The sequence below is a fragment of the Eucalyptus grandis genome, chromosome 3 (assembly GCF_016545825.1).
Source record: "Eucalyptus grandis isolate ANBG69807.140 chromosome 3, ASM1654582v1, whole genome shotgun sequence".
Lineage (NCBI taxonomy): Eukaryota > Viridiplantae > Streptophyta > Magnoliopsida > Myrtales > Myrtaceae > Eucalyptus > Eucalyptus grandis.
In genome coordinates, this window is record NC_052614.1 from 12,370,512 (window position 1) to 12,389,239 (window position 18,728).

General features: G+C 40.6%; 2 protein-coding genes and 1 non-coding gene across 4 annotated transcripts; all 3 read left to right on the forward strand.

The window, feature by feature from the left end:
- The first annotated feature begins 844 nt into the window (after positions 1-844).
- LOC104436567 (rRNA methyltransferase 1, mitochondrial) lies at positions 845-3,543 on the forward strand. Its single transcript, XM_010049376.3, has one exon. It carries the CDS (start codon positions 1,644-1,646, stop codon positions 2,991-2,993), a length of 1,350 nt encoding a protein of 449 aa, XP_010047678.2. The 5' UTR covers positions 845-1,643; the 3' UTR covers positions 2,994-3,543.
- Positions 3,544-5,743: 2,200 nt separating this feature from the next.
- Positions 5,744-8,467, forward strand: LOC104436568. The gene is made up of 5 exons (XR_005548904.1): positions 5,744-6,511; positions 7,041-7,168; positions 7,309-7,477; positions 7,591-7,675; positions 8,075-8,467. It is a non-coding gene; the product is annotated as a senescence/dehydration-associated protein At4g35985, chloroplastic (transcript).
- Positions 8,468-10,792: 2,325 nt separating this feature from the next.
- Positions 10,793-14,565, forward strand: LOC104436569 (tRNA A64-2'-O-ribosylphosphate transferase). Of its 2 annotated transcripts, none has more exons than XM_010049378.3 (7): positions 10,793-11,152; positions 11,659-11,816; positions 12,179-12,878; positions 13,378-13,478; positions 13,643-13,751; positions 13,931-13,990; positions 14,086-14,565. In XM_010049378.3, the coding sequence occupies exons 1-7, from the start codon at positions 10,849-10,851 to the stop codon at positions 14,256-14,258; spliced, it is 1,605 nt and encodes a 534-aa protein (XP_010047680.2). In that variant the 5' UTR covers positions 10,793-10,848; the 3' UTR covers positions 14,259-14,565. The 2 variants fall into 2 exon arrangements, with proteins under 2 accessions (XP_010047680.2, XP_010047682.2); XM_010049380.3 differs by having other exon boundaries at positions 11,020-11,152; positions 11,664-11,816.
- Positions 14,566-18,728: the final 4,163 nt, after the last annotated feature.

Genomic DNA, 18,728 nt, shown 5'->3' on the forward strand with positions numbered 1-18,728 from the left:
CCATCCCTTGTCAATGTTTGTTTTTAATTTTGAGCCAAGATGATAAATTCCTTCAATCAACAACTCAAAATTCGCAAATGCATTTATTTTTACAACCTGTCTAACAATTCTCTATGTTAGTGAAAATCATAAATTATGATCAAATCAAAGATAAATTTTCCAAGTAGACTTATTTTTGCAAGTAACCTTATTTCTCATTTTAAAGATATGTTATAGCATTTCGGTTACATGAAATTTCTACATATATATATATATATATATATATATATATATATATATATATATATATGACAAAGAAAATTCTTATAAAACATGATCATTTAGATTTACTCCTACCAATTTGATTCCTATGCTACTTGATAATCAAGAATTTTAGTACCATGTAATATTACTTTGAGTTAATAGATAGGCTTTTGGCCTCCTTTCCATCAAATAAAGTGGTAAGTCATCAATTTTTTTCAAATAGCAGTTCATGAAGACTCAATTTACTCGATCGCAAGTGAATAAAGCCGACTAATGACGAGACATCAGCTAATCGACCCCACGTTAATAAGGGAAAAGTTAAATGGAGTTTTATTCATTTTTTTATATGAACAGCATTTTTTTTTCATTACATGATGTCTTATCATGTCGGTCGTTCAAAAAAAAAATCATGTCGGTAATTACCTCCACTCTAAAGGGTATTTTCGGCAACATGGGTCCAACGTCGGTCCTCTCCACACGCCCTTTCGCCCGTTGCACGTGCGCGGCAGCCCTGGAACTCTACGAGGATTTTCCTGACCTCGACGGCGTCGTTTCGACAAACCTCGCGCTGCAATCAATTCGCATATAGCAGCAGCAGCAGCAGCAGCAGTAGCAGCTTCTTCTTCCTCGCAGCGGGAGGAAGAGCATAGGATTAGAGAACCCAGAACGCGGCTCGCTAATCGCCCGAGACCTCTTCGCCGTGCCTGGTGATGATGACATCAGAGATGACGAGCAATCAATGAACGAGCGGTTCTCAGGTTTCGTTCCTCCTTCTCGGCGTGCAATTTTGAGGCTCGTGTTGTGTATGTTTCTGGGCACACGATGAACAGTGGTTTTGCCAAGAGCCAGGCGTTTTCTTTCACCGTTAGAGCTTGCTTGAAGCCGACGTGCTTCAATCAGTATCGCGCGTCGGGTCCCCAGAACTTTGGCTTTCTGGGTCCCTCCCAAAACCTCGCCACTACCCCATTTCCGCGGGCATCGGTGGCGTCTCTCTTGGGTTTTGTCGGAAATCCCATCAGAAATCTTGTATTTTGAAGAGGGACGGTGGATATGCAGATGGGTCTTGCCAGGAATTGTTGAAAACGGGAGGTCTGGCCGGACCGAAGAGCGTGTTAAGTGGGTCGAGAGTGGAGAGTTCCATTCGATGTTGTTCTTTGAGAAAAGGCAGGAACTTTTCGAGTGTGGACTCTCCAAGGGTCGGCGATAGGAGTGGTGCAGTAGGAGCTGGGAAGGTGCTGCCTTGGTTGGCAACTAAGGACACCGTGGAAGTGAAAAGGTCTGTGAAAGTGTATGACAGACGGGCTGGTCGTTCTTCGGGAGAATCCACGAGAAAGTTGCACAAGGGACCGAACTCTCGGAGGGTCAGTGACAGGAGTGGTGCAACAAGAGATGGGAAAGCCATGCCCTGGTTAGCATCAAACAAAACCAAGGAAGTGGTTAAGAAACAGACTAGTCATTCTTCTTGGGAAGAATCGGCAAGAAAGTTGCACGAGGAAGCAGAGAGTAGTGGTTCTTCTTGGGTACAATCAGCCAAAGAGTTTGATGGAAGGAAGGGTTCGTTCAGGATGAATAGGGCAGATGAGATAGGGAGGAATAATACATCGGTCAGCAAACACGCTGATCACACATGGAGGCGTGATGATGATTTTGGTAAGTTAGAGGAGGGTGAAGATGTAGAAGATGAAGTTGAAGAGGCAGAGACAATTGAAGATCCTAGGTGGGATGCAATTAAGATGCGGGTGAGAGGAGTAGTGGATGTCAAACCATGGACAGAGAATCCAAGACTCACTAGGTGGAATAAGCAGGAAGATTGGGGAAGAAAGACATGGAAGGAAGCAAGTGAATCGAGTCTGCCGAAGCTAGTCGGTGAAGGCATTTATGGCGTTGGTCCAGTCTTGGCAGCACTGTCAGCAGGAAGGCGAGAATTTTACACATTGTTTGTCCAAGAAGGGCTGGATTTGAGTAGTAACAACAAAAAGAAGAAGGATAAGAAGGGCTTCGAGAAAGTCTTGAGAATGGTGGGGAAGATTGGACTAAGCATTAAGGAAACATCGAAGCACGATCTCAACATGGTTGTTGACAACCGTCCTCACCAGGGTCTGGTTTTGGATGCTTCTCCATTGGAAATGGTTAAGATAATGGAACTTGATCCTGTATCCCTTGAGGATGAGGGTTCTCTGTGGGTAGCTTTGGATGAGGTCACAGATCCTCAGAACTTGGGGGCAATCATTAGGTCTGCCTATTTCTTTGGAGCTTCAGGGGTGGTCTTGTGTGCCAAAAATTCAGCTCCGTTAAGTGGTGTGGTTAGCAAAGCAAGTGCTGGTTCTCTGGAGTTGATGGAGCTCAGATATTGCAAGAACATGATGCAATTCCTCACATCCTCAGCAGAAAATGGCTGGAGAGTTCTTGGAGGATCGGTTTCTTCTAAATCTGTCCCTCTGAATGACATTGAACCTGGTGTACCCACCATTCTTGTTCTTGGGAGTGAGGGCACTGGACTGCGGCCTTTGGTGGAAAGATCATGTACTCAGTTGATCAGGATCCCAGGAAACATATCTTCAGACGTAACTGCTGGAGAAGCCAATAATGCGGAAGAGGGCACTGAAACAAATAACTTGGCCGAGGAGTTCCGGTCCTTTTTAGCTGTTGAGAGCTTAAACGTCAGTGTTGCAGCTGGTGTGCTTCTCCATCACCTGATAGGCAGCAATCACAGCAAGGAACCTTGCGTAGCCAATGAATTGACTGATTGATAGAATTGCACGGCATGCATTCAAGTGTAAAATTGCTTATGTGTGCATAAGCTAGAGAATCCATGTCAACTGGTCACAATTCCTCTCCCGCATGGCCCCGTGGGCCTCCTTTCCCTTTAGGCATTTTCTTGGGATTTTCTCTTCTTTTGAGAAGGTATGTTTTCTGGAATTTTGGTTTGGGAATTCATTCGGATGGAGGTAATGGCAAGAAAGACTACATAGAAGCATCTTACACTCTTAAATGCTATTGCGACAATCTGGTAATATGTTGGAGAGTGAGGGTAATGCAGCCGATTTACCATATATTTTACTTTTTGCTCATTTTTGATATATGAGATTTCTGTGGACATACTGTTGCACCTACAAACTCAGCAAAAAAGTGATATGGGTGAACTATAGATGCAGATTTGCTTATGTTTAGCAGTGGAAGAAGGTGAGATCTTGTTTGTGAATTTCCGAGAGATACCTTTACTTAATTTTCCTTAGTTGCTTGATTCTAATGGGATTTGAGTTTGAGCCAAGTTCTTAAGTTTTTATCCAGCCTGTCTGATAAGTTTGCAATCAGCTGATGTCAAAGCGTGACGGAAATTCTGTTTTGTTTTTTTTTTGTTCTCCTGATGAAGAAAGTAATGTCATGGTTTTCTCCCCTCCTGCCTGAGCTTCCTCATGCAATTTTTCTGCAGTGCATGTTCCAGGAAGTAAGTTATTGAGTCCTATTGTAGCTCGAGTGTTACTTAATAAGGCGACGGAGAGCTTCCTCTGCAACCTCTCTTGAGCAACTGGTGTTTTGGCAGTTGATAAATTGTCATGTTTTTAGGGAAATGAGTTCCAGATTCGTTCCGTTCTTTTCCTGAAGAGAACATATACATTTTCCCAAGCAGGTCACAATTTTGTTCCGGTTGCTGGATTCCACGTCTCAAATGCGGCTGTAAACTAGCAGTTGGAATTAGTTTGGGATCATTGCTGTAATTTTGGGTACTGTAACGTGAATTCAGTGATGAGGACTGCGAATTGTTACTCTAATTACTTGAAAGGAATGGACGAATCCATGAACAGAACACGGAACGGCCCCTCCGGTCTTTGCAGTTTCCGCAGTCATGGGCACAGATGACGATGTTTGGGACTACACCTGCTGAGGCATACATACACACCCGGCTTGTTTTTTGGCCTCCCCGAACTCATTTCATTATCAGTCCACTCAAACCAGTATAGATACTAAAATTTTCGGAGTTGTCTACAGAGTAATGCCTACTCCATCTCGTGAATCAAATTCGAGGACGGCATGATCTTGAGCCTTCTCATTGGTTCAGTTCTCGGAGGTCTGGATCTGATTCTTAATTCCAAGGGAGGAATTAGATCGAACCGGAAGGACTTAGATCAAATTGGACTGATTACTTTTTATTTATTTTTTAATTTCTTTAAAGAATCTAACATAAGTCAAGTCATCAGTAAGCCTCATTGCTTAAAATAGTTAGAAAAAAGTAGCTGCATCGTTCCATTCTTCAGTCACTTCATCTCATCTATCAATTATTTTCCCACTTGATTTCACTGCTCATCACCTGCTCATCACCTGGAGATTTGAGCCAGTCCCTTCTCCACCCTTGAAATCTCATGAGCTCCACCGTTTGTTTCTCCTCTTTTTCATCTTCCTCCCGCCTCCATTGTCGCCTCGTTGGGCCACGATCTCCCTTTCCCCCCTCATCTTCTATGTATTTGTGGCCAAGACCATCCATACCATTAATGGCTTCAAGTACTAATGATGGTGTTAAAGGATCGGTTCCATAAAACCGCTCAAGAACCGGACTTGATCCATTAGTCTAGTCCGGCCTGGTTCCTCGATTCCAAAAGTTAGGAATCGGTTCCTCCTATCTAAATCTCAATTTCTAAATGGAATCAGATCAGATCGAAAGCCGATCGCCCCAATTGATCCTACCCGATGGACGGACCACACAAAAGTCGTCGCCTAAGCAGGGGCTCGCAACCGCCCGGAGAAGATCATCATGAAGGGGCGCTTTGTTGAAAAGTCAAAAATTGACAAGAGTGTCTCATGCGGACAATCGAACAAGAATAGACTCCTAAGCGTGGAGATTTCAAGCCCCGAAAAAGCTGATATCTTCCTTGTCCTCTGCAAATTTTAGCTGGAAAGCAGATTTTCTGTTTCCCACTGCCTCTGTAAATGTGTCCTTTTTCTCAAAACCACGGGATATTACCATTACCAACATTATTTTTACAAAAAAAAAAATAAAACAAATGATTTATGAATTCCGATCAAATATAAAACCTGATTTTTAAATTTTAATTTTTTTAAAATAAACAATATGAAACACTTCATATAATTCAAGGATTATTTTGAATGCATATTAAAAGTCTATAAATCACATTAAATAAATTAAAATTTCAAGAATTATATTTCATTTTAAATTAAGATTCATGAATTACACTGCATATTAAATTAAAATTTTAAATTTTTGTATCATTATCTCACTCAACATAAGATGAAATTACACGCTCTTTAACATTGACTTGCGATATTTTCCTTATTAAACTTGATTTCGTTTCCCTCGTCGACCATGATTAATTTTATCTACCCCATTGGCCACAAAAAAGTGAACTTGGCATAATTTGGGGTCTTCCGATAGGCCAGGCCAGTTTGTCATGCTCTCAATCTATTTGATTTTCCCAGCCACCGAAAGGCACGTCACATCATCTTTTGAACTTATAAAAATCTCCCAATACGAACGGAATAAAGCTAGACCAAAGCTGCGGAATCAATCACAGCACAACTTCTTCTGCACACCATTCCCCTTTCAGCTTCATCTCCCATCTCCGTCTTCCTTTATATCCCTGAACAAGTACCTTTATTCTTCTATCATCCACAAGAAGCAACCAAGAAAACCACACCAGCAATGGGCTGCTTCGGGTGCGGCTCCTCCAAAGCTTCCGTGAGAACATCTTCACCGTCCGAACCCGCCATGGCGTCGAACCAAGAACACCCCTACGCGTACCCGCCGCCGCAGCAGGCCCGAGTCCTGAGGCAGGAAATCCTCCTCACCATTCCGTCATGCGCGGTCCACCTGATGGAAGAAGGGGAGGCCCTGGAGCTCCTCCCGAGCGGCGAGTTCACGCTCCTCCGGATCTCCGACGACAACGTCCCGCTTGCCACCATAGTGAAGGTCGGGGACGACCTCCAGTGGCCCCTCACCAAGGACGAGCCCGTGGTGAAGCTGGACGCCCTGCACTACCTGTTCACCCTGCCCGTCAAGGACGGCGACCCCCTGAGCTACGGCGTGAGCTTCCCGGAGACGTACGGCGGCGGCCTGGCGTCGCTCGACGCGTTCCTGCAGGAGCATTCTTGCTTCTCCGCCTCCGCGGCTTCCTCTCGGAACAAGAACATCGACTGGAAGGAGTTCGCGCCTAAGGTCCAGGATTACAACAGTGTGTTGGCCAGGGCGATTGCGGGAGGCACCGGTCAGATTGTTAAAGGGATATTCAAATGCAGCAACGCTTACACTAACCAGGTTCGGGATTTCGGTCGGCTGGACTTTACGCGCTCTTCTTTTAGATTAATTGAAGCTAAGTTCCTCTGCAATTGCTAGGGATAGTTTAGTACAACTGGTTTAGTTTAAACCAGTGATCAAGAACGTATATGGTAGCTTCTGCGGAACTCTAGGTTCAGCTAGACTGGCATGAGCAGGACTTTTGAGTATCTAGCAGCACGTGCATTGTCTTCTGCAGGGTCGAATCCAAAAATCATTGTCGGTTGTTGCCTCGATGTATGGAAACAATACCATTTGGTCATGCATCAGGACTGCTATCAAATGAGGTTCTTGCCGCCCTCGAACCTGAATCATGAGTTAGACCAATTCGTTCTCTACGACAACTTCGTTATAATTGGGTCGAATTCTGGTAGTCTTTTGGCTATCTATCTTTGATGAACACAGTACTTTCTTTTGTTCCATTTGGCTTCGAATTATCGCTTTCATTGCCAAAGCATGATTTGTTTTACTGCTATTTATGGTGATCTAAGAGATTTCAGTAAAAAACCAGGTTCATAAGGGAGGCGAGATGATCATCACCCGTGCTGCGGAGAATAGTAACATCACCTATCCGGAGTACACTAGCAATGGAAGTTCAACTACCAAAAAGAAAAGCGCAATCAACAGAAACTTGAAACGGTATGTTTAACTGGAAAGCTATGATCTTCAGTACATTCATTCGTAAGAAGCCCATCTATATAAAACGAGCCAAAGATGTATCCATTCCGTCATAAGCTTCTCATCTTTCTTTTCGCTCCTCATCCCTTTTTCTTTCAAAGCGTGAGAAATGTGTCCAAGATGACAGAGAAGATGAGCAAAACGATGCTCAATGGGGTTCAATTTGCCACTGGCTCAGTGATGGCGCCGGTGGTTAAGTCCAAAGCTGGGAAGGCATTCCTTCAATGGTTCCTGGAGAGGTCCTTTGGCTTCACTCGATGCCGTCAGTGAGTATCATTGATCTGCAGTACCGAATAAAAATCGAAGTGCATGTTCCAGGAAAAATCACTGGTGTATGGCTATGGTAACTAATTACATTCTCCATTTTGTCAATTGGATTACAGACAAAGTTCTAGATGCAGCTGAAGCTGCTGAGAAGCAAGCTCTCTCCGCAACCTCCAAAGCGGCGACAAGAATGGTCAGCCAGAGGTAAAAAGCATTTTCATGAACCCTCAAATGGTGTCTATTCTCAGCCCTTTGCCCATTGATCTGTATTGCCTTCGATTGTACAAATCTATATCGTCCTGGAAAGCTTAAATTTATAACAGATACAGGCGGGGGTTCTACGTGTTAGCAGATTTTCTTCAGATCCTTCGTTCTTTTGGTTTCTTTTTACGTTTTACTTGGTTTTGTCCATTGAGCTTGTTAATGTTCCTGAATCATCATGAGCTCAATTAAGCCCCGATTGAAATACTTTTCTCACTGTTAAGGCCAATTGTGAGACGCCCATTTTGGCTCATAACCATAGCACAATGTGCTTTTTTTACTGAAGATTGGCCATCAACAATTTTCAGAATTTGAGATACAGCCATTTCTTGATGACAACAGATTCGGAGAGAGCGCGGGAGAGGCGACAGAAGATGCGCTGGCGACTGCAGGCCACTGCGCTAACACCGCTTGGAATGTCTTTAAGATCAGAAAGACCATCAACCCGGCATCATCCGTCACGTCTGGAGTGCTGAGAAATGCGGCGCAGGCCAAGAGTGCCAAGTCTTCCTAGCTTCGCGAAGTGTAAATAGTCACTGAACAGGCTGACTGCTTACAGGATTTGTCGAAGAAGCTGTGTTAATGAACAGGTCATGACATTGTATTCCCTAATCGGTGCTAACAATTCATGCGCCGAAGATTGTTGAGCCCCATGAGCCTACCACGATCCAGTCCAAGAAGGGCTATAATTGGATTGTATTTATTTTCTGATGCTAGGTTGTGTTTGGCCAACGATATTGTGCTAGGCGTTTGATAAACATTACTCAATTGAACAAATGTAAATACAGAACACATACCGACTGGATTCAAAAGAAAAAAAATTCTGAAAAATCCTATAGACCTTATAGCCTTCAAAGATATCACCATCCTCAAAGTACGTTGGAACCAAAGAAAAATGACAACTTTGGAAATTTGGAATAAGTGTGCAAGTTGGAGGAAGAAATTGTTCTTAAAATGCTTTCTGATGGCTCCAATTGATATACAACACTCACATTCACACCTTTATATAATAGCATAATAACTACACTACATTTAATGATAAGACAAACATCCTACACACTTGTTATCCAAATGACAAAATGTCAACAATAAGAAAACACAAACATTAAATGAGCCAATAGTCATGAAGTCTTTGCTCCTTCTGACAATGACAAAACTTCTCGCTCTTTTAGCAAAAAAAGCCGAACAAGAGCTCATATTTTCCTTATGAAAGCATCTAAAGGTAAGGAGGCTATCCAAAGATAACCCACCATAAATCATGCCAATCTCCTTCCGTTTTCGTTCTTCTTCTCATGCCTACCATACATCAAGACAACCAAAAAGAATTAGTGTGCTTAAATCCAATAATCAATTTTATATTATCTAAACAAAGTCCCACCATTACAGGTGTTTCCTTTGCTCAAATCAGAAGATGTAAGCAACCTGTTGATTCCTATTCCATATGTCATTTCCTGAAATCAAAAGGAAGAAAAAGCTTTAAGCTTTGATTCCCATTCTCGTTCCATTTCCTCCGCTCCTCTCATTTCGCCCAGAGCATAATTCCCTCCACTATCAAGCCTTTTTTTTGCTCCCGACTTCTTTCTACCTATAAGTTACCTCTTCAAAAGTCAAAAAAATGCGAAATATCATTTCACTTTTGAAAGATTATGAAAAAAAAAAATATGTTTCCTTTGCTTAAATGAAAATTAAAATGTGAGTTTTGTAAATTTTTAAAAAATTAATAAAAAAAAAGTAGTTACTCCATATGGGCAAAGAAAAAATTTTCCTCCGCTGATTTAAAGCTGCCGTAAGGAATAATTTTTCTCCACGAAACGGGGCTTTGCAATGGGAATCGCTTACTTTATATTTTTATTCGTATAATAAACAAATCAATTTCCTGGAGAAAAAAAAAAAAAACTTCATTTTCTATTTCCTCAGCAACATCATTAGTTGGGCCAATATGGGCCGGATCAGCTCAGCCTAAGCCCAGCACGGCCTCTCAATGGAGGGGTCGTGTCAGGCTGGACGGTGTCCAGCCAATTTAAAAGAAAAAAAGCAGAAAATTATCTTATAAATTATAAGTTTTTCTCTTTCATTTTCGCCTTAGAAAATTCTCACCCTCTCGCAAGTTCTCAAAAATCTGATTTTCTAACAAATTTCTTCTTTGTATATAGGAATCCCTTGCTATTTTAATCAAGCAATGGACCTTAACCGCTATCCAACCTACTTCCTAGACGCCAAGTCGATACATATAAGTTGGCAACAGGACTTTCATTACTTTAGTCTTGTATTTTACTAGCAAAAGCAAGTATTTTACGTAGTGCGTATTTCTGATTTGCTTTTAATATCTGAAAATATTATTATGTGTTGATTTTGTGTGAGTCTCCTTGCAAAAATTTAATGAGCTAAGTTTAGATTAGATTGGGATTCCCATTAATTTGATTAACTTTCTTTTTTGAATCTTGTAAATTAAATGGTTAATATTTCAAAAAATCTGAACTACACATATGACAAATTTACTCAAACTAAGTTTTTTGATCATGAAAAACTCCAAATTAGCACATTTCTAACAAATTTATCCCAAATGACTACAAAAAATTACAAATTGATATACTTGTGATAATTTTACTCAAAATTAATTTTTAGACAGCAAAAAACCCAAATTGATATACTTGGTGACAAATATACATTTCATTAAATTGAATTAATAAAAAAAAAAAAAATAATACAAATGTGAAAAATAAAGATAGTAAAATCCCAAATTAATATACCGATCAACTATTAGATGTTATATAATTCAACAATTTGATAGTAAAATTTTACAGAAACTAATAGAAGGTAAATTTATCATAAGTGTACCAATTTAGAGTTTTTGAAAGTCAAAAAAATTGATTTTGAAATAAATTTATCACAGGTCTATCGGTTTGAGGTTTTTTGTGGTACTAATCTTAAATTAAAAAGATAAAAGGGAAAAGAAAAGCAAAGGTGTCGGGCCAGGAACAAGTCCACCAGTCTGTCAAAGATGTTGGGCCGGCCCGTCCTCAATACGACGCAGGTAAGCTCAGCCTGATGATAACCAATCGTCCCCTTTTCCTCTGTCCGAAAAAGCCTCGCGCGATCCTACGACGCTGTCGGAGATGGAGGACGACGCCGAGGCGGCGAGGCAGCTGAAGAAGCTGAGCATCTACGGCGCGGCGAGGATCATCAAGCGGCGGGGCAACAGCCTCTACAACGCCCTGCGGTCGATCTACGAGGACTCCATCTTCGTCGCCGAGATCGCGCAGCTCTGGCCGGGCCTCCCCCTGGTCGCCAACCTCCGGTGCGGCCTCTGGTACGCCGCCGCCTTCCACGCCACCTGCTACTTCAAGTCCACCGACGGCCACACCAACAACTTGTCCTTCAACACCTCTCGCCTCAACCTCCACCTCGCCCTCCTCGCCGGTAACTCTCTCTCTCTCTCTCGGAGAATTTGACCGGGATTTGATTATTTGAGACGGTGGTTTTTGCTACGGTTGGTGGGTTGAGTTTGATCAAGACCGTCGCTTGTTCTCTTGGGTTGATGTTGGGTGTTCGAAAGTTCGATTCTTGCCGAGTGAAATCGAAGAAGTCATGTAGCCTAAGTATCAAGCTTAGTTTTACCGTTCTTCTACTTAGGTGGCGTATGCGTTTTCTTTGTTCTTCGTCTGTTATAATATATAAATAATAAACTACGCATTCATTTGACTACTTAAACTTTTAGAACAGTTGATGGTGATCCCATAAATCTCACATGATATCCTAAGTTCAAGTCTCATTTTACTCTCTTAAAGTTTTAGAGAGTTTAGATAATTTTAAATAATAAATCATGCTTTAATAGTTTAAATTTGGCTGTACTCTCGCAAAATCTCATGTTTAAGTTTTTACCGATTTGATTCTGGTTTTTTGTCTGTCTTTTGTCTGATCGGTAGGACAGAAAGGAGGATGTATCATTGTCGATTCGACTCGGAAAGGGAAGAGGTTTCCTGACAGCATGTCGAAGACGATACCCATTTGGACGTGCGTCATGAATAGAGCTATTGTCAACTATAGGAGGAAAATGTGCAGTGATGGGCTCATTTCAAATGGGGTGAGTGAGTGTGAGTACTAGTCTTGGTAGTTGTGAGCTTCAGACCAATCTGTAGCATTATTTCTGCTTCTTGCTACAAATTTTTCCTATTGTTATTGTTTGTTTCTGCCATTGCATTTCATAACACTGTCAGTTGGAGGAAACTGTGATTAGTAGACTATGGACTTCTTGTCTGTTAGTGCTTACTCGGGCAACCTTAGGTCCAGCAAGAGCTGCAAAGTTTGTTTTCACTGCTAGGTCTGTAGTTTATGCTTTTCCCTTGTATTACTTTGTTATGAAAACGTGCTTGTGCTTTAATCTATTGGAAATGCTGCTGAGCATATTTCCTACAAGTAAACCATCTAAAATTTGCACTCATACAGGTTGTAGATACAACAAATCAGCATGCAAATAGCGAAGGACAGGCTCCACTGGATTGGGATTGTTCCTTGCATCTTCCCTTGTGGGTTTCAGAGACAGAAAAGGCAACTATAGAGAATCGCTTGGAAAGTTGGACTCATCAGTTGGAAGCCAGTGGGGCTGATATTAGTTCTATTGCTGCATGTTTGAAGAAGCCACTGCGTCCATTATGGATTTCACAGAGAACTGTCATTTGGTTGAACGAAGTGCCTGATCATGATTCTTGGGATTTTACACCAATCATACTTGTTACTGCTTCCTCCTCAAGTGGAACTGTTCAACCCAAGACTACTTCAGAGTTCAGCTGGAACTACATAGCAGGGGCTGGAGATGATGAGGAAAGCTGGGCAAGGGGTCTATCACCATCTCTTTTCTGGAAAAATGTGTATGATATCATAGAAAGTGGTCCTGATTTATGCAATCGGAAGGTAGCTGAAATAGTAGAGAGGCATAGAGTTTACCTAGCTCATAGGGGACATGCTGCCCCTCAGGTCAGAGTCAAGGGTCCGCAATTGCCTGGGAGTGCATGTAATCTTTCTTGTGATGAATTACCCCTAGCTTCAGAGATGGCTAATGCTGAAGTTGATCCTAAGTCTTCTCATGAAAATTGCCCCATAACTTGGCTGGGTTTGACAAATCTCGCTGTGGGCTCAACACAATTTGGTATGTGTTTTTGTGTTTCTCCAGCAATTAACTAACTTTATTTGTTTGGTCAAGTTATAGACTTCCAGCCCTTTTGGTAGATGTCACATGCCAAAGTTGAGTTGAGACTCTTCCCCTTTTTTCATGTATTGAATCTAGAAATACTTTACTCACTCCAAATTGGGCTATTAGGTGTTTGGTCATCGCCTATTACAGACAGGATTTCTGATTCTTTTTCCTTGATCCTAGAAGGGGAATTTTGAAGTTTGAGGGTGGGGAGTTCTTCCAATCTTAGCACTGTACTTTATTATTTCCTCGACACAGAGGAACAGCATGGTGTTTATTAACACTTATCTTCAAGTAAAGTGGATTAATCCCCTAATTTTTCTAAAAGTAAAAAGGTGTCATTCTATATATAGATGGTTGTAATGGTGCTTTTACTATTAACATTAGCGGCACCACTTTTTGTCCTGCTTTTCTTCCTGCTCACTGCTCTGCCTTGATTTTTCTTTTGGTGCAGCTGCAGAAGCATCTGGTGTTGACTGTGTGTTGAATTGTTCTCAGGAGTCTATGTCTGTCTCTTTACAAAGTACTGAGGCATATCTCCATCTTCCAATGCTGGTGCGTACAAATGAAAGCTGAAGAACACTCATGAGGTCTAATTAATACAAAGATACATCTTGCTTATCTACAATAGCAGTTGATTAAGAGAGATTTATATTTTAGTGTTGTGGATTTAGTAGTCCACCAATTTGCTTCTCTAAAACCTTACTTTTGGTGTCCAGAACTCTAAACAAGATCGGTTTTCCCTATTGAGCAATCTTCAGACTGCGGTAAACTTCGCAAGGTTGAATCTTAGCAAAGGGAAGACTCTTTTCGTTTGTTGTCAAAATGGTAAGAATGTTTTTGAAGGATAAACAACTCCTGTCAGTTTCTTACAGAAATTAATTCATTCAATATCATATGTTGTATGCATAAAAGATTTTTAATCGAATGTGTTTTTGAGGATTGACATAGTCAGCATTCTTCTGTCGTTTTACTCATCGAGAGATGGCTTGTGTATTACTTTGCAGGGGAGGACATCAGTATATGCACTTGTCTTGCAATTCTAATGTCATTATTTGATGACCAAGGTATATGTCCTTTTAGTTTGGTCTGAATTGTAGATTTTTTTTTTTTTTTCATTCACCCTTTCTTTGTATTCTTTATAATTTGGGCTTTTAATTAGGAACCTATGATGATGGAAAGTCCTTTAGTGAGACAACTGTTACTAAATGGGACATGCGGCGGCGACTCATTTTTATCTGCAAGTTTGCATCAAATGCACGACCTTCCAGAGGAAATCTAAGGCAGGTGTTCAATTTTCTTACTGGTGGAGGAAGAGTGAATTTGGATTCTTAATATCATGGAAGTTGCTGCTTCCATGAATGCTAATCGGGCAGGGAGGCTATTCAATGAGGTTTCTACGAAGATCTGGGCAAATCTAGAGGTTAGATTCAAGGCCTTGCAAGTCAGCTTCTACTTGTAGTTTGATAGATGATTAATTTAGATTAGCATCGATGATGAAGTTTTGTAAAGTTGTGAGGGAGGCTATGTTATATGGTTGAGTTGCTTTAAAAGGAGGATATCTGTTTGTCCAGCTCATATTGTACTCTTCATGAATCATCGGTATCATAGTAATCACTCACCATGCAGTTCCTTTCATGTATGGGCAGTTTGTGGGAAGCACAAATTATCCAGGATGGTCCTAAAACTCTGTCCTTCGAACTTCATTAGGTGTTTAGAGGAATTCATTCTTGGTGCATCTAAGCCCTTGGATCAGCGTGATTCAATAGGGCTTTATCCTTGTATGTTTACCTTCGTGCATCCAATGACTGAGATATAGGGGGAGTAGTACAGTCGGAGGATCTAAACGTTCTTTGTCATTCACTTATGATCACACGTGTCCTTGACACAAGACACCGAGCCAGCATTTGAATGGGTTTGCATTATCTATCTAATATAACTGGACTTCATAATGGGTTTCACATGGAATGGGACTGCATGTCTTGAATGGCTGAAATGGCTTACAAGACGACCTTTAGCGATCGTTAGGAGCCTGAAAACACATTTTTGAACGTGCAAAAGCATTGCTGTTCACATATTAGGATGCTATTCCGTGCCCTTGAGATCAGTCTGTCACCATTCGATTAATAGGGTCTAGACAGATAAAACGAATTGGACGTCGAACATGGCCAGATAGTAGTGCTGCCGCGTACATAGAACCGGATCTGAGCAATTTTTTGATCTCTGTGTTGAACATTGATGCACCCCTCAAGTTGAATCCAGGCTGCTTGATTACGGTAACGACATAAATCTCAGTTCTCAGTCGAACGCCCCTATAGCATACTTGACTTCTTAAATTAAGCAAAACATATTTAATATATAGCTGCACATGAAACTATTCAGTTTTTGTGGAAGGCACCTTTTTACAACGACACTGTTTGATATTCATGATGGGACTTGTGATCACGAAATAATGGAGAATCGACTTATTTTGTAAGACGGTTAACGTCATTGCTTTGCTCCAATTTGTGAACCAAACTTAAGATCTTTCTTGAGATCTTGACCACATCTTAATTGATGGATGCATTTTTTTAGATTCTGCGTGAAATCATGAGGGATAGAATCAAGTCAAGTAATTCAGAGGGCACTTTGTTCTTCAAGTGCAAGTGCAGATCTGGAAATGAATCCCCTGAATTTCCCGCTTCATCAGTCTCTCGTAAATCATGACGATAACTCGATAGAGATCTTAGTATGTGTAAAGCTAAGCTGTACAGCCGCACGGTTCTGCGACTTATGTTTTCGAGCAAATGGTTTGACATCGATCTTGGTGGGCCGGATTTGACCTTAGATGTGAATCATTTACCCCCTTTGCCCTCTGCGCTGTGCTTTTATACCTTCGCTTTCTGTGTTACCGTCCCGCTATGTCCTCGGTCATCAGGCTAGTGATCCATTTCCATCTACAATAAAGAAAGAACAACCATATGAAGCATTGAGACAGATGTAGAACAACGTTATAGGACTAGAGATCCTTAACCTAATCAGAATAATACAGCAAACGAGGTCGGAAGCAGCCAGTTACAGGAAATTACTGTTACCGAAAGGGGATATTACTGCTTCTCCAGGGAGTATGCTGCTTGTTTTCACTTGAACATTGAGTACTACAGTCGTAGACGCCGAGTTTTAACTCGAGGAGAACAAGTTAAGGAATTTGGATTTCCTAAGGGTAGTATAGATTTCGCATGAAAATGTTAAACTGGACATCCAGCAATCGGCGGGAGCAGCGAGCATCGGCATACCCCGACGCCTCTTAGGGTTAGTGCACCCGGACTATGGCCAATTGGTGGGAGACCGTGATCGCACATGATCGATGGCTCGAAAAGTAGTAACCTTCTGCATGGCCATAAATCCATGACGAATAAGCAGATTGGAACCGGACCTCATGAAGCCCTAGCTTCTCTTTATGTTTTGATCAATCCGATTAATGTCGTTGTCTTGTTGCTTTGAGACAGCAAGTTGCCTGAAATTTCATGGAAGAAGAAGACAAGAGCGGTCGTGAACGTAAAATGAGACCAATCAGGTGTAAAAGTCTGATGTTGGAACATAAACTTTGCAATTTAATTTGTAGTTGAGAGATGTAACAGGCGTGCCTCAAAACCCATTGCCTTTTTAATCCAGTGGGCACGTTTAGAAAACAACAGAGAAAACGGCCTTGAAACACATGAGCAATCAATTAATACCAAACTTGCTAAGGCTGGTTTACAAAATCGATTTATAAAGTGATATATCGGACTGTCATTGATTTTTAAAGATGACCCACTTATTCAAAAGGCTATTGACAATCCGTCACATCACTTCATAAATTGTATTCTGTAAATCTATCTTAATAAGTCTAGTGATCCTCCAATCTCGTGGTCCGGGCGTGAATCACAAAGTAAATACTTTGGCGAACTAGGCATCTCCTAGCAACCGGCTTTGTAGTGCGGTTGTGCTTTAAATGGCCCCCAAAACATGCATGGCCAATACATGATCTTCGGCTTTTTCGCTTTTGTCTGAAGCGGCCCTTCGCTTTCGCAGCACACATCATTCATGACAATTGTGAAACGATCACAGGCAACTAAAAATAGTGGCTGGGGACCAAAGCAGCCACGGATTCATATCCGATCACGTCCTAGTTTAGCTTTGAAGTATATTAGTGATGATGACCATTACCACCAAAGCAAATCGTGATCCGAGATTCGCCCCCGAGGACAAAAGACAGTTAAATTTAACAGCCTTAGCGAGCAGAATGCATTGCATAGTTCCCAAAAGATGAAGAAAAGCTTTGGCCGGTTACGTACCGTGGCTAAAGTGATGAGCTGTAGTTTCCCCGACTTCTTAGATATTATACTGAGGTTGATTTTGTTCATAATGAAAAGTAAGAGAAAAAAAACTCCTTTATAGATATATGTGTGTCTTGTAATAATGAGTCAATTTAAAGCATGAAGGGATCATTGGGTGAAGTATTTTCAACTTATCCATGAGATTGCCTAATTGGTCATTGAAGGGAGATAGATATTTTGAGAAAGAATTACTCAATCAATCCTAAACCCATTGTAAGAATGCCAACTCAGTCCTAAGCATTTATATGAAATTTTAATGTAATCATTTTAGTCAATTTTTACTAGAAATCAATCGGTGATGTGGCGATGTGACTTGTTGGTTGGCCATTGATAACTAGATTGTCATGTAAGCGATTTCTAGAGAAAATTGGCACGGAATGACTACACTAAAATTTTGCTTGAAGGTTTGCGACTAAATAGATAAAATTGAAAAGTTTAAAATTGAATTATTCATTGTACAAAAGACTTCAGACTTTTCAAATAATTTTTCCATAATTTGAAAATCGATCATACAATGGAATTTCGCTACCTCATACCTTGGACAATCCACTCGAGTTTTGGCTTGTGTTTTATCTTTTCTACTATGTCAATACTTTATCAGCGATATTCTCACTCGAAGTGGCTTTTCTCATCAAAGAAAATGATTCAAACTATAGATTAGATTCTTAAGAGAGATAGAGACATCATAGTTCTCAGCTTAATGGCACTGATCCTTTTCCCAACGCTTTTGCTAACTTTAGGGTCTATTTAACGAGACAACACCATCCTTTGCAACCACCCACCAATATATAGTTAACGAAAATGCCCCAAAAAGTAAAGTAAACCTCATCATTGTTTTTTTTTTTTTTTTGTGAAAAAAAACCTCATCATTGTTGTGCTCTTACAAATGTAAAAAATTCTTAATATGATCCGAGTGCTCAAAATTGTGTTTCTTTAAAGTTCCCACCTATTTCTTTTATATTAGATTTCTAATCTCACTATTTATCGAAACACTATAAAAACGTGATTTCACGTCCCCAAATAATCTTAAAAGAATTATTTTGTATCACTTTAGTGTAAAAAATTATTAGCATGATCCAAGTACTCAAGATTGTGTTTTTTTTAAAGTTCTCACCCATTTCTTTTATATTAAATTTCTAGCTCACTATTTATGGAAAAACTATAAAAACATGATTTCACTTATCCAAATAACCTCAAAAGTATTATTTTGTATTACTTTAAAAAATTCTTAATAGGATCCAAGCGCTCAAGATCATATTCCCTTGAAGTTCCCACCCTTATTTTATTTTATTTTTTTTTTATATTAGATTTCTAATCTCACTATTTATTGAAATGTTTTAAAAATGTGATTTCACATCTCCAAATAACCTCAAGATAATTGTTTTGTATCACTTCGGTGTAAATTTTTTTAACATGATCCAAGCGTTCGAGATCATGTTTCTTTTCC

Excerpts from the sequence above, each read along its gene's own strand:
- LOC104436569 (XM_010049378.3), top strand. The coding sequence starts at position 10,849 with ATGGAGGACGACGCCGAGGCGGCGAGGCAGCTGAAGAAGCTGAGCATC. Across the intron at positions 13,752-13,930 it reads TTTCGTTTGTTGTCAAAATG|GGGAGGACATCAGTATATGC; the intron begins GTAAGAATGTTT and ends ATTACTTTGCAG. Across the intron at positions 13,991-14,085 it reads GTCATTATTTGATGACCAAG|GAACCTATGATGATGGAAAG; the intron begins GTATATGTCCTT and ends GCTTTTAATTAG.
- LOC104436567 (XM_010049376.3), top strand. The coding sequence starts at position 1,644 with ATGCCCTGGTTAGCATCAAACAAAACCAAGGAAGTGGTTAAGAAACAG.